The 15,809-nt window shown below is 40.6% G+C and overlaps 1 protein-coding gene across 1 annotated transcript in view; it reads right to left on the reverse strand.

Moving 5' to 3' along the window:
- The window catches only part of bma (SCY1-like protein bma), a 554,791-nt gene that overhangs the window by 328,281 nt on the left and 210,701 nt on the right, over positions 1–15,809 (reverse strand). Inside the window, exon 2 of the mRNA XM_083123076.1 lies at positions 11,868–12,176. Coding sequence (XP_082979202.1) covers positions 11,868–12,176 — 309 coding nt within the window. The remainder of the gene's footprint in view (positions 1–11,867; positions 12,177–15,809) is intronic.

Here is a 15,809-nt window from a genome sequence, read left to right on the forward strand (position 1 = left end):
TAGGACTCTTAGCATTAAAAAGTCCCTACATGCTTTCGCAGTTAGGTCAGATGGGTGAGATTTAGGACTGTTTGTATTATGATAACATCCCTAAATACTGTCCACAGCTGATCACGTCGCATCTAGTCTCAAGCACAAAACCCTTCGAGCCACACGTTAAACTCCGACAGTAGTCAGTGTAAACGAAGAATGGATGCTAACTGAGAACAGCGAATACTTGAGTCATCTATTTTCCAAATTGCATTTTCTCTTATGAATAATACTTTGTGAAATTGTAAACTACACTAATTGATTTCTAGAAGCGTGAGACTTGCTTCTCCAATTATTTCCAGTATTCTACAAGACTTCCTAATGCTCCTATACAACTTGCGAAAACCATTCAACATTCGGAACTGTTACCGGTTGGTGCAACGAGTAATTGGCGTCTGCCTCTACCGACTCATTAACTAGCATACGTGCAGTATCTGTTGCCTGAGAGCTTGACTGTGTGCTGTATATAAGCATGTATTCATCACCCATTCAACTAAAGAAGGACACGGTGAGCCTCAATTCATTTCATCATCATCGCCGCCGAGAGTGTAGCAACCTATCTGTATCAGTTACGATGTGGTGTTACACTAATGCCATCTTTAGTCAACTTGTATTTAAACAATTCAATGTGCTATAACAAAATATGACCGATTTCAGGATTTATGCTGTTGTCTAGTTTTCTATCTTCTCATTGCACAGCAGTGGATTTACCAGAAACACATAGTTGGGATGTAGAGGGGAAAAGAACATTTTCTGGGGAGACAATTAAATTTAATGTACCTCTAAATAACATACAAACATGCGTATATGCGTATTCATATATGTATCTAGTTTTCTTGTTTGCTGAGGACGTTGGATTCCAAAATTTGTTTTAAGTCCACTTTGTGCTCAGATAGGATAATGGGGACTTGTCCTACAGTTTAAGGTGGGATCAATGTGTATCCACCGGGTATCGAGGGTTTAAGGGTGATCTTTCACCTAGTATACCCAACTGTCAACCTCACTTCCACGTAGTACACCCTGGACTGCATTCTGCAGACAAACGAGGCTCTGGCGACTGGCCCTATGGCCAGTATAATTATGTGTGTTGTCCTGTTTTTTTTTTGTCCTTCAGTGTGCCGAGTGCCCCTTTACAGCCTCAGCTTTTAACGGAAGTCACAGTCCTTTAAGATTTTACTTATGCAACGTTAGAGTTGTTATTTGTAACGGTAAGGGGCTGGACCCCGTATAATGTGACGGGTTCAAAATAGCCTAAGTGTTGACGTAGCCAAAATTTTAAAATCAAATTTGAATTCCACAGGGTATCGAGACCGGGACGCGTATTTCACATGTGCACATTGAAATAGAGATTGGGGGTTGTGGTTTATAATTGAGAAGTTTCTGATTGGCTGGTCTCTTTTTTTTTACTTTGTTGAGTACTTCTAAGGCGTGCCTTAGAGTTTGACTATAGGCTTGAACTTGTTGAAAGATGAAAACCACTTATATTTTCCTTTCTCATCTATTATCTACTTTTAATACATTGCTTTAATCTTTTCTACATGTTTCTATCACAGCTTCACTTTCACTAAATTGATACTTATCCTCTAATAAGGATACGTACATTCTTTCATCTTGTGCTGCCATCTACTTTTCTTTTTCGAAACTCCTTCCTTTTCATTTTGTGTTGTTATATCTGGTTTGTAACAACTCATTTTAAAACAAATAGGCGAGCGCTTACGGAGTCAAAATTAAGGTTTTGGCACTACTCAAGGGTTTGACAGATTTTTAAAGTAAGAATTCAAAATATTTCTTGCTTGCATCTGACGATTGTAATTGTATAAGAATTTTCATCAAACGCAACATTCTAAAAATTATTTCCTTTATTATTTCCAATAACAAAGTCTATTCGCTTTCCGAGTATTGATTACTATTCGAGTGCGTTGTCTTCCCCGACCAGATGGTTCTGCTTGTGCTGGGGTATAGTAGTCTGTGGTTTACAAAAAGTGTTCGCCATAGTCAATGAAAAATATGTGTTTCCTATCCTATAATAGATTATCATTGAAGCAGTCTGCTAGCCAATAGGGAGCATTCATGCACAAACCACGCCCCCAATCTCTATTTCAATGTGCACATGTGAAACACGCGACCGGGACCACTTGTTACCACTTTCTGGGTTCGTTGAGGCAGGGTGGCCACTCTAAAACCATGATAAAATTCAACTATAATTCTGGTTTCAAAAGATTCAAGGGTTCAAGCAGATTTTGTTTTCTATTTCAACCTTACCGTCCCTCACCACCCACGCACATACACACACACAAATATAAAGGGTCTGTGTGATTTATATTGATTGATGTACTACTACTCTACGAAAAATTGTTAATTGGTAAAACTTCCAATCTAAAATTTACCTAACAACTTCAAGATATCTTATCTTGCAATAACCTTCCGTCTGTCGGATATATTGTTCTGCAAAGGACACCAACAGAGTAAAAGGATTGAATTCTGTTTTATTTTCCAAGCAGCTTTCTTTTCCTTCACCGATAAAAATAAAAGGTAAACTGTGAGAAACTTACCTCATGGCATTCAATGGAATTTGGATTAATAAAAGTACCAATTTTTGACATCTACGGAGACAATTCACGTAGAATGCCTGCATATTTCCCGGATCCAATAATTGACGTATAATTCCTGGAATTCAAGGAATTCCCGGTGAATAACCACCCTTGAAGGGAAACTCCACACCCCTTTGGCATCCTGGCTGTTAGACAGCACTTGTGCGATATGGTTATCCCCAATATATACTATTGTTCAGGTTGTTTGCCATCAAGACAAAAGTACAAAGAAACACACTGTCATCATCCTTTGCAAGTTATTCCTTAACATTTACCCCCTCTCCATGTTTCTATTACAAACACTAACAATTAACCGTATAATTATGTCTGCCTTGCAAAACAAGATAATTGACTTTAGTGCAAGGAATAACATTTGTGAACAGAATTTCAGAAACCTCTTTTTTTTACAAGTCCCTTAATTTAATGAGCATCTTAAGCCATCTTTTCCTTTCAGGACGGTCTAAACAATCCGTAATGATGCAGCCCCAACAGGAACAATGGCTGAGTTCTTTTATTAGCAAGGACGAATCGTCTTTCGCCGGAGGAAGAAAGACTCGCTCGTTTGGTGAGCAAGATGCAAGATTCCGGCAGACTCTTTTCTCTCCCCCAAAGGATTCGCGGATGGATCCTCGCGTTGCCATTTCGCAGTGAGATTTGAACTGCGATAATTGTAAGAAGCGAACATAAATTGCATTACTTACGCTTCAAAACCTGTCGCTGGGAATCGCGAGGAGAACTTCGTCTCATTAGCAGAGTCGATCTTTGTTTCTCCTCCCTTTGACTGCTAAACGGGAAGCGTATTAAAGCAGCCTTTACAAACGGCGGTGGATTTCGCGTTTCTCAATATGGCGCTTTAAAATTCCGTTTTAAATTTTGGCTCTTTTTACCGTGTAATTGTGCTATGTGCCTCTTTCGCTTGCTCCATTTCAGTCGCTCGCATTAACGAAATCTTTTAAATTCCAGAAAAGAAAGAAAAATATGCACTCTTCATTATCTGTTCAACTGAATCGATAATATGGTAGGACACTTTGAGGACGGTGCTTTGGTCCTTCAAGTCAACAAGGAAAAGCTTCAGGGTCTCCCTTATCACACAACGCTAGGACAACCTTGCGTTCTGGCGTCACCGGCGAATTATTTTATTGTTAGTTTAAATGCCTAAGTTGATAGGTTAGGCTCGTAAGGTTTAGTTCTCTTAGCATAAATAATACACTTACAGTGTACGTATGCTAAGAGAACCACACCTAACAGACCCAACCTAACAACGTAGGCATTCCTCGAGTGACGTCACAACGCAAGGTTGTCCTTGCATCTTTTGTCGTCCTTTTCAATTTGTTTTACACTCTCGCCTTTATTTGCTTCCAATAAGATGAAGACGCTGTATTCTCTATCTCAACATGATACGGTAGAAACCAGCCCCGTAGCTGGCGCCCCCCTCTCCTCCACACTAACAAGCACCGACATTTTATTTACGTCCTTTACGGTATTTTCATCCTATGCCATGGTGTGTGATATTTACATCCTATAAAGTTTGAAATGAGGGAACAAAGATTCATAGTTTGTATTTCTGATTTTAAAAAAGCTTAGTACATTTAAGAATATTTCAGCTATGCCTTACTGTCTGAAGAATATCTTTGAAAACGTACTATTAATACTACTTTGGAAGTGTGTTACAAGAATATAACCTTACAAGTAAAATAAGAAAATAAAGGGTAAGATTAATAATAATTTTAAAGAAAAATCTTGTGATGGTCCCCAAAGCAAGTATCTCAGGTGATTCCATCACTTGAAATCTTCAAAGGGTCAAGTAACACCTTGTGTGTTCTCTCTCTCCCCTCACCTCTGCCAAGTGTAAATGTCTTCGTCGCATATTCTGACTTTGGTGTCTTTGAAAAAAAAAGTTTAAAAGTACAAGTTTTAGAACATAGGGCCCCTCTGTGCATGGGGCCTGATATAAACACTGAAATGTGCTTCTTGTCTTTGCAGACTTCATGGTACCTGATTCTCAGAAAATGCTTAAATAAATAAAAACTAAATTGTTTGATTGTTTGAAAACAAAACACGTTTGGTTAACATTTTTGTAACTATAAACAAAAAGATTAGCAACATTTACTAAGTTTGGTAATCTTGACCACATTCTTGGTTAGGTTTACACAAACGTGGACACTCAAAGAAGTTGGTACTGTTGGAGGATCATTTGTTGGTCGCCCATTTCTGAAGTTATCCTCTCTTCCACATAGTACACCTTGGACTGCATTTTGCAAACTAACGAGGCCCTGCCGTCTCGTATACTCCATATAAATATTCAGACTGGCAACAACTGATGCACTGCATTTAATGAAATCATTGAAAATTCTCAACAGGTACATCATTATATCAGAGCCTCCCCGATGGCGTAGTGGCAACGTCGTCATCTTGAAATCAATTATTTTTTTACCCGGAGGAGGCACGTAGCAATTTGGATCCCACTTTAAAATGTAGGTCCAGTATCAATTAGCCTTTCTGTGCATAAAGTGAACTTAAAAACAAAAATATAATTATGTTACTGATCGTCATATCTCCTGTTGATAATCTCTTATTGATTGATTGATTGATTTGGTGCTTTAAGTCCACTTTATGCACAGTAAGGCTAATCAGGACTGGACCTACAGTTTAAAGTGGGATCCGAACAACTATGTGACTCCACCGGGAATCGAACGCGGGACCCCTTGATTATAAGGCGACGACGCTAACAATGCGCCATCGGGAAGGCCCTGGACAATCTCTTATGTATGCGAAACAAGTATTATTATTAATATTAATATTAATAATAATAATAATGTTACTAATGCTGAACACAGCAATGGACACATACAGCATCACTTTAATATTTCAATAAAAAGGTGGACTTCGCCAGGATATAAAAGAAAATCTGAGTCAATAATACTACACAATGAAAATTTCAAATAAAAGTGGCCCAAGAGATGATCCTTGTGGCACTCCATACTGTAGGTTAATTTTGCTTTCTCAGAGGTAGCTTGTCCAATTTTAACTCCAACAGTTCTAGTCAGTAAAACACTCTCGAACCATTTCAAAAATTACAATAGTGTTCTTTAGCCATTTGTGTCACGTTTATGTCAAATTACTAGTAGAAAGATGTAGATGTAGTAGACGCAGGAGCTGGGTTGGTGTTTTAAGTCCACTTAATGCACAATAAGGCTAATCGGGACTGGACTTACAGTTTAAAGTGGGATCTGTACACTAGTGCCTCCACCCGGTATCGAACCCGGAACCCCTTGATTACAAGGCGACGACGCTACCACTGCGCCATCGGGGAGGCCCACGAAGCACCCGCAGAAAAGCAGATATACTTCAGTGTCTCGTCCGCCTGCGAGGGTAACGAGAAGCGAAGAAGAAAGAGCCGGCCGCCGTTATTTGAAATGTCCTTCCCTTGTCAGGGCGTGTTTGTGCCGACAAGGTAAACCGTGAAGAGAAAGAAGAAAGTGTCCGTGCACTTTCGCCCGCGGTCTGTGCGGACGTCTTCCTGGGGTTGCCCGGGTCAACTAGCAAACAGATCGATATGCGGTGCAGGCAGTGACCCGGACGGGGAACGAGCACAAAGCATCCGCTCCTCGGGCTTTTAATCTGCTGCGCAAAGGTACGGGGGGGGGGGGGCTTCTTCCTTCGATCATCTTAGGAGGGAAATGCCGATTTCACGCTCCATTTATCTTCATTTTAAAATTTTAACTCCAACGTATAAGAACCAGAATTGATTTCGTTCCGAAACAGTGAAGACGTGTTTCAACCTTTTCGATTGGTTGATTTGGTTTACTTTACCTCGCTTTTCTGCCACTTTTGTCTAATCACGAAGATCACGATGATTGATGATATTGATGAAAGGGCACTTTCAAACAACACCAATGCAAAGGCCGGGATTCGAACCTGGACCGTATCGGGCTACGCTAATCATCAGCAACGAAGGTCGGCTTGAAGGTAAAGATCACCTTGCATATAGCACTGTGCCGTGAAGGTACATTTAGGGAATGTGGGGGTAGAGCCGTACACATTTACATTTACAGCCTTTACCCTCTCCCCTCAAGGTTGGTCCCAGGTATCCACTGATTTGAGGCTGGGTGAGCTCCAGAGCCGCTTTATGCCGAGACAAGGCCGGGAAAATTCCAACCTTAGATCACCCATCCCGAAAATCGAACCCGGGTCTCCGTCGTGGAAGTCAGACGTCTTACTATTCTTAATTATACTATCTGCGCAGATCGCATGGTGTGCGATAATACGTATATTCATAGTTTATACTTAGTAAGAAATGGGCCACCAAGATGGCGTAGTGGTAACGTCGCCACCTTGTAATCAAAGGGTGTCGGGATCGATACCTGGTTAAGTTGTAGGTCCAGTCTCGACTTGCCTATCGGTGTGCCCAAATATCAACCTTCCTTTCACGTAGTACATCCTGTACTGCACATTTCAGACTAGAGATGATCTTGCATCTGAACTCACAGCCAGGCAAATTCTATGTGGGGTTCGTGTTGTGTCGTTCCAATATGTTTGCGACTGTCCCATCATGCATCTCATATTATCACTATCCACCCACATCTTTGCGATTAGACAATTACTGACAGAAAAGCGAAGTAAAATAAACTAAATAAATCAATTAAGCAATCGATTAATCTATCTGTGCATAAAGTGGACTTAAAAACAAAAATTGAAACAAACTTAGTAAGAAAGTTGGAGCTGCGTTGGATTCCATTCCACACCCAAATGTCAACCTTCCTTCCATGTAGTACACCCTGCACTACATTTTGCAAGGTAACGACGCTCTGGCGCCTTACCCCACACGCAGTAAAATCCTATGTGGGGCTCGTGTTGTGTTTTATCCATGTAACTGTCCTTTGATCAATTCAACTTTTCAATGTTCATCCCCATTTTCGCGATCAGCAAAGAGTGGAAAAAGCGAAGTTAAATAAAACAAATCAATCAAATAAGGTAACCATAGCAAGCCCCATAGACAAAGGTGTCCTCAACGAATATCGATCCATCTCAATAAGTTATGCATTAACGAGATACTTTAATAAAATCTTGGTCTTCCCCCCTGAGACAGGCCCCAGTATTTGATTCTAGACAAAGAGCCTTGCTTTCTGTCGATGGACTTCTCGAGAATACCGCATTACTCCATGCCAAGGATAAATCCCAACCATTCCATGTTGCTATTGTAGAAGTTGCTAAAACCTTTCTTAAGGTTTATAGATATGCAATAACAGCTAGCGTTAAAAAATCAATGCTTCGCTTCCATTTATTCATTACATTGAAAGGCAATAACGACAATAACGGCGAAACAATCTTGGAGCTAGAGGAACGCAATGAAAGAATTTAAGCCAATAGAGGTGTGGAACAAGGTCCTTTGGCACCGCCTTTATTCAATCTTATTTTAAAGTAGCTGCTTACCCGGCATTGCCCGGGTATTTATTTATCCCAATCTTCAAATAGACAGGAAAATAATGAATTCTAACTATAGTGTAAAATGTAACTAATTTTATTTCATCGTGAATGTCACCAATTAGCTTGGAGACTCCGAAAACTATGGATTCGACACTAATCTAGGTCATTTTATTTTTCACCACCTCTCACCCTCCATGCAGATAGGTGATGAACTTGAAGTTGAACCGCATTGGGAGTATCACGAATACTATGGATTCCATTCCCAACACAGCCTGAATGTTAGACAACCCGAGAAACACTATCGTTGTGCGGGATTGCATAGAGTCACGGATGTCTGTCTGTGCGGAATTTAATGTCGGTGATTCTCGATTATTTTTACATGTCACCCCTTCCCACCCCACCCCTATGGGTGCCAGGGGTGTCTTACCCCAAAAATATTGATTCCAGATTGCAAGTGATATATGTATCAAGTTTGGTTGAAATTGCTCCTGGCGTTCGAGAGTTCTGCCGGAACAAACAAATATACACACCCACACACACATATACATCCGTTTTTATATATAGATAAAAATATATATAGATAGATTACGTCCTCCACAAGCTAGTTGCTGAAATTGGTTTCAATATATCGAATGAAGTACGAATCAACTCTCTCATATTCGATGACAGCTTGATCCTCATGTTAATAAGCAAGAAAGGCACGCAGATACTCTAGACATAACAGTTAAAGAATTGGAGAGAAATGGACTGGAATTATAGAAGGAGAAAGTTCTGCACTTATTTTAATTGATTGACTGATTGATTTGATTTATTTTACTTCGTTTTTCTGCCACTTCTGGCTAATCTCAAAGATGAGGATGAGTGATGATATGATGAAATTGATGACGGGACACTCACCCCCCCATGCCCAATCCGGGATTCGAACTCGAGACCACTGGCGCCGAAGCACGCTGTGATAACAACTCCGCTATCAGGAAGAAAAAAAAGATAGCACTCAGAAATTAACATTAAATAACCGTTCAATATCTCAAGTCAGCCTCGTATATACTTGAAAATATCTTGGAATCTTACTTTCTTTACAAGGCAGTAAATCTATAGTCTCCCTTAAGACTTTACTTAACAAAAATTACTAGTGCACCATTGAAACCAAAACAGTGCATCTGCTGGTACTGTTTCTCATTCCAAGACGTAGAGTTGTGCTAGATAGTACATATACAACCACCCTAAGACAGGAATGATTAAACAAACTTATCAGAACCTAATTCAGGATATGGCTTCAACTACCCCATGACAATCTCATAGGTTAGGAATGAATTTTGTTTATGTATCATTTAGTATGTAGGCTTAGGTAGTCCAACAGTTGTAGGCTCAATCTTGGTTTTAATAAAGTGAAATTTATTTGAATTGAATTATCAAGCAAGGGGTCCCGGGCTAGATACCTGATGGAGGCACATTGCACCGTGGTTCGGATCCTGATTTAAACTGTAGGTCAAGTCCCGATTAGCCTATCTGTGCATAAAGTGGATTAAAAAAAATGAAATTCGAATAATCAGTTGTCAATAATTGCAATATTTTCAATGAGAGTTTATGTACCGTTGTCATTTTAAGCCAATTTCCCCTGTAGAGCATGTTGAAACTTGTACTTCGCCTGTTATTAGCTTTGTTCTCGAGATAATTAGGCATGGGATCGCTTGCTTGGGGAAGGAAAATGCATGGAAACCAGTCAGACCGTTAACGTCAGACGTTCCTCCATTGGCTTTGCTCTCACCCGTTCCCCAGGTGGAGATTAAATCCTGAAGCGACGTTCCTGCCGGGACCACCCATTGGAGCTGGAGAACGCAAACACCGATTTGGAAAAGGTGTGGGATGGGTGAAAACACGTACGTGGGCGACACACGTCACTCGGCCCAAGGTGATATCAGCAGCAGAACACCTTCCTACTCAGCCATAAGTTCTACGTGGATCAATAACTTGGAAACAATCGGGTCTGTCAAGTGGAACACCCTAATTACACGGCATATGACGTAATTGACTAATCACTCCTCTTCATCTTTGCAGTGTAGATTATATTAACGCTTGGTAACCAGCACAACGTGATTTGCCGATTTAAAAAAAGAGGTTTCTTACGTCACCATCCAATAACCTCCACCCTTCCATCGTTTTCTTGCAAAGAAAGGTACAGCATTGTCTACAACAAAGCTTGATCATATGTTATAATTTGAGTAGTAAAAAAATTGTACATTCTTTCGTATCGACGCTTAGATTGAATTGCTTTTTTACTTTGTTTTTCGCGAAGATGAGGATGAATGATGATAAGATGAAATTGATGAAGGGATAATCAGAAACACACATGCATAGAACACAAGAGCCACAGATGATTTAGCTTCACGAAGGGTCATCCCTTAGACACCTCGACGCTTCGAGCTCTCGACTGTACTGTGCGTGCCGAATTCCCTGGCGGAGTGGTTAGCGCATCACGCTACAACGTCAAATGTCCTGTGTTGGAATCCCGGCCTCGGCATAGATGTTCCCTGTGAGTGTCCAGTCATCAATTCCAGCATCATCACTCATCCTCATCTTCGCGATTAGCTAAAAGTAGTAGAAATGCAAAGTAAGATAAATCAAATGAATCAATCAAGCAATCCAAGTACTGCCGTCGTTCTGTTTGTCAGCCGTATGCGCACCCTCCATGTTCGTTAAAATTTTCATAACTCGAGTGTTTCCATAATTTGCAAACTTTAATGAGCACATTACTAACACTACTACAAGTGCAATGCGTCTTCTCGGTCTTCAGTACAGATTCACTGAAATCCAAAACCAAACATCCATCTAAATATTTTTGAAATCCCTCATCTCCCCTATTCTTGAGTACTGCTCCACTATCTGGACCATGGTTTCAAAAACTAATCTCTCCCAGATGGATTCTGTCCTCAATTTTTTCCTCGCCATTGCTCGCCATAGAACACCTTCTCTGAGACACCTCCATCAAACAGATATTATGTCTGTCTTGAATATCCAACCATCACACACTCGTCGCGAATTAGCAGACATGAAATTCTAGCATAATATCGTGAATGAAAAAAATAAACCTGAATTTCTGCTCAACAAATTTCATCTACGAGTCCCCATAAGGTCAACCCGCAACAAAGCTCTTTCACAATACCACTACAAGGCTTTCCCTTCTTCAGCAGTCTCTTTTCTACAGGCTTCCTCGCTCATATACATAATAACCAGCTTTCAAATGTTAACATATTCTTGTCAGAACATAGTTTCAGAAAATTGTTAACAATGTATGCGTATTCATTAAACTAGGCACACAGCAGATGCGAAAGATCAGGCGAAGACAGACCGGATCGGTAGCTCAGTGGTGTCGACCTCCGTAGCGGAGTGGTTAGCACAGCGCGCTGCAATACCAGGGGTCCGGTGTTCGAATCCCGGTTCGGAAATGGATGTTTGCGTTTGTCACAATGAGAATATAGAGAAAATTGATATATGTGAAAACTGAGAAAAAAGGCAAAAACTGTGATACTACCGATTAGGGGTATTCCTTTTAATAAAAAAAGTGGTAGGGCAATGGTACGGTACGCCAAACCCGGGTTCGAGTAATGGTCGCTGAAGATTCTACGTAATGTATGTGTACTTTTAATTCTTTTCTGTGCCATCTTGTACGATATTAATTTGTTGTTATTATCTTTGTTGTTTTCTATTGTTTCAGAATAAAATGGTCATTCAATACTATATTTGAAACTTTGGTAAAATAAATAAATGTATAAATAAATGTTGATAACCAATAAGAAAAGTTGCATTCGAAGGACTTACCTGTAGAATGCCGTATTTCAGCTCAATGTCGAGGAAGTGGTACTCCTTGGCGTGTGGAGGAGGCCCCCCCTGCGGCCGCTCCTCCTGGAACGCCAGGATATTGGCGAGGCTGGCGAAGACGGGTTCCGAGGCGAAGGCGAGCGTCTCGCTACACTCTTCAACCGGGTGCAGCACCTGCAGGATCTTCGGGTGCCGGAAGCGCTCCAGCTGCCGGACGCTGGACCGAAGGATCTCCGTGATCGTCTCCTTCCGCTTCGGCTTATGCAGCTTCTCCGCGCACCGCTTCTCGAACAGGAACACGGAGACTTCCTGCAAAACAATAATAATTGTCAGATTCAAATTTAGTAACCAAAAAAAAAATATACGAGGGGAAGTCAGTAAATAGGTCACAAACTCATGTGGGATAGCTGAAAATAGTAGTTTCTAAAGGTGGCATTAGGTGGCAGCACAATCCAGTTAGCAGTCCATAGGTACCAGATGCACGTTTGGGCACCTCAGTTTTAAAATGGCGCTTGTGGTAGAGGACTGTATTCATGTGCAGATATTCTTAGAATAATTAAGTCAAGAAGACTTAGGTGGGCAGGTCATGTGGCACGAATGGGATAGGAAAGTGGAGTTTACAGGATTCTTGTTGGGAAACCTGATGGTAAGAGACCTGTAGGAAGGCCAAGACAAAGATGGAGGGAAAACGTTGAGATGAACCTACAGGAAATCGATAAGAATGGTAAATATTGGATTGATTTTGCCCAGGATAGGGACAGATGGAAGGCTTGTGTTGCTGTCGCAATAAACCTTATGATTTAAGAAGGCTAGAGAATTAGTTAGTTAGTTAGCTGGCTCGCCGGACTGTACGTGGAAGAGAGAACAGGCGAGTGATGATAGACAGCATAGCAACTGCAATATGATGTTACCGTGGTTTAGCCTACACCATAATGCATGATCCAAAAAGTGTGCGCACACTGGCAGAAACGTTTCGCTGATGAAGATGTTGAACGGGAAGTGCGATTGTGGCTGGGACAGCAGCCAAAGCAGCCAGAGACGTTTACTCAGCAAGTTTTGCGGGACAGATAAAGCGATGGGATAAGTGTATCGGTGTTGGTGGAGATTACGATGAAAGATAAAAACGGTTTCAAGTCAGTATCACACTTATTATTATATTTAATAAACGTTTGTGACCTACTTACTGATATACGCATGTATATGCACTGAGAATATTAAAACAAACACATATAAATTTACTAATTCAGGTATATTGTCCTCGTCAGTGGCCGTGCGGTCTAAGGTGCTGTGCTTTGGGCTCCGACTGCGGGACGGCATGGGTTCGAGTCCGTCTGGGTTCAGTCCCTGGGTTTTCGGCCTGTGTATAGGACCGAAGACAACCCACCATCGTGAGGAAATTGAGGAGATACGAGTGAGTAGCGTAACCCGGTCTCGGAATTCTCCTATAACAGCTGAAAGTTCGACGGGCTGACCCCACGTCACCCCATTGAAGACCTCCACACCTCTAGGTAGGATTGTGAGAGGGAGACTGGCAGCCGTGAGATAAGCCAAGGCCCTTCGAGGCCTGTCGAGCCATGGGATTTTATTAAATTATATTAATGTGTGTTACTAATTCAGGTATATTATGCAATGATTCATTCGCTAACGAATTATGAAATAAATTTTTTGGGGAACTCATAGGCATTTAGCAAACAAAAGCAGGCCATTATGATTTCTGGCAGGTTTAAAGACTAGAGCATCCTTCAAAACGTTGTTTAGGGAATTCAAAATTCATTATACATATGTACGTACGTACTACATAGTATTTCGTTCAAGGAACGACGATGTGGAAGCGCTCCGTCTTGCTGTCAAGTTCTGGTTCATGTGTTATCCGCGTGACCGTAGATAGATAGTGCTTCTGGTGTAATGGTAATCAAAGGGTTAGGGGTTCGATACCAGTGGGAGCACATAGTGGTTTGGGTCCCATTTTAAACCAATTAGCTTATCTGTGCATGAAGAGTAATTACAACAAAAACTTAACAAAAATTCTATTTTTTTTTAATTCTATGATCATTTAATCTCTGTACCTTCATAAACGCAAGTAATACAGTCATTTGTAATCGGATAAATCATATTAAATTTGAATAATTCAACACTAAACCCGAAGAAATTTTAACAACCCTGACCAAGTCAATAAGTATTGACTGATGGTACGTACTGGACATGATTACTTGGCGCAGTTACCAAATTCCTTCGGAAGAGTAGATGTGAAAAAGAACAAGGAAGACCTTCGCAACAGAAATAGCTATGTGGTTATTCAGTCAAAGGGTGATCTAAGAATATGATTCCTGGCATAGCAATATTGGAAGACATGAATGTAGATTACTTAGGAGGATAGCCAGCTCCCCCAAGGATGTTGTCGACGGCGTTCGGTAGCTGAGGAAATTCCAGAGAAGAGGAAGTTATGGAAAGATTTTCATATTGGAGTAAACAACGATGGATGTGCGGAGAGTGTGTTGGTTGTATGCGCTACCAACTCCCTTAGCTGCAGGAAGGAACGTAAGTTTATGCTTACGGCTGAGAATAGAAATGGTTTCAATTTCCGATAGCAATACGTGGAAGCTTCTACTTAGGCTATGATAGAACTTGTCATATATTGAAGACTGAATAGAAGTTGGGATCAATAGGACGGACTTCAGCTCTAGAGGCTGTTTTTCAACCCTAGCTTACCCGTGCTGTACGAGAAACTTACTTACCTGAGGAGTGCCAACAGGCATCCACTTGCTTATCACTAAAATTCAAGAAACCAATTTGCTTCCTTTGTTGATTATATAAGTGTATTTATTTCAATAATTACAAAAATTACCACCATTAATAAAAAATAATAACCAATTATTACATGAATGTCACACACCTATTTTACCATTCACTAAAACTAAAAATAACATACTCATTTTTCATCAGTGCCAACCAACTGTACGCTGTCTTGAATAAAACGCACCCAAAGGGGGTGTCTAATACGCTCATCAAGTGAATCTTGCCTCCTATGTACAATTATATTTATGTTCTTATGAACAAAAGTAGTACAGAAATATTGGGAATGCCCTAGGGAACAATGTAACATATTTTCAATTTTCTATAAAAAGTTTCACAGTTGCAAAATCAAAAAACTAGGAGGAGGTCAGCCTGACAATCCCCCCCAACCCACCCCTCGGGTAAGCTAGGTAGGATTAAGACATTGAGACTGGCGTCAGCAAAGCCTTACAAAAGTGCTGTATTTAGAACCCCAATATTGACCGGGTACAATATATATTAAATCGTGAGTCTAGATATCTTTACACTTCATTTTCATTTCAATTATTTAAAGTTTGGCCTCTACACGTAAAATGAAGGAAGATTTTCTAATTTCAAGAAACTTTTCTAGGAACATTTTTTGATATATGATACCATATTCGAACGTCGACCCCAAAAATGTTTAATTAGTTTAAATATGCAGATAAATAAGATTTTTTCGGCCTCCGTGACGAAGTGGCTAGCACAGTGCACTACGATGCTGAGTCCTGGGTTAGAATCAAGACCAGAGAATGGATGTTCTTTGTGAGTGTTCCGTCATTAATTTCAGCATATCTTCACCGTTGCGATTAGCTAAAAGTGAAAGACAGCGACGCTAAATAACAAAAAGCAAATCAAAACAAGTTTTTGGTCGCCAATCCAACATGGAGTTATTCGTCACACTACCCAATTTGAAATCCCCAAGGGATTCTGTGAATCCCTCCAGAAGGTCACCGCGACTTTTCAAAATGGAAACATTTGACTCACCCTATGGGTTTTCATATGATGACGTACACGTTTTGTTACGTAATCACCACTCACGTTCATCAGGGATATTGGAATAAAAGAAAGAGTTAAGTCGCTTACAATACGGGATTGCGCCTCCCGATGGAGTAGTGGTAACGTAGTCGC

Source organism: Lepisma saccharinum, chromosome 5 (genome assembly GCF_977018435.1).
Source record: "Lepisma saccharinum chromosome 5, izLepSacc3.1, whole genome shotgun sequence".
Taxonomy (NCBI): Eukaryota; Metazoa; Arthropoda; class Insecta; order Zygentoma; family Lepismatidae; genus Lepisma; species Lepisma saccharinum.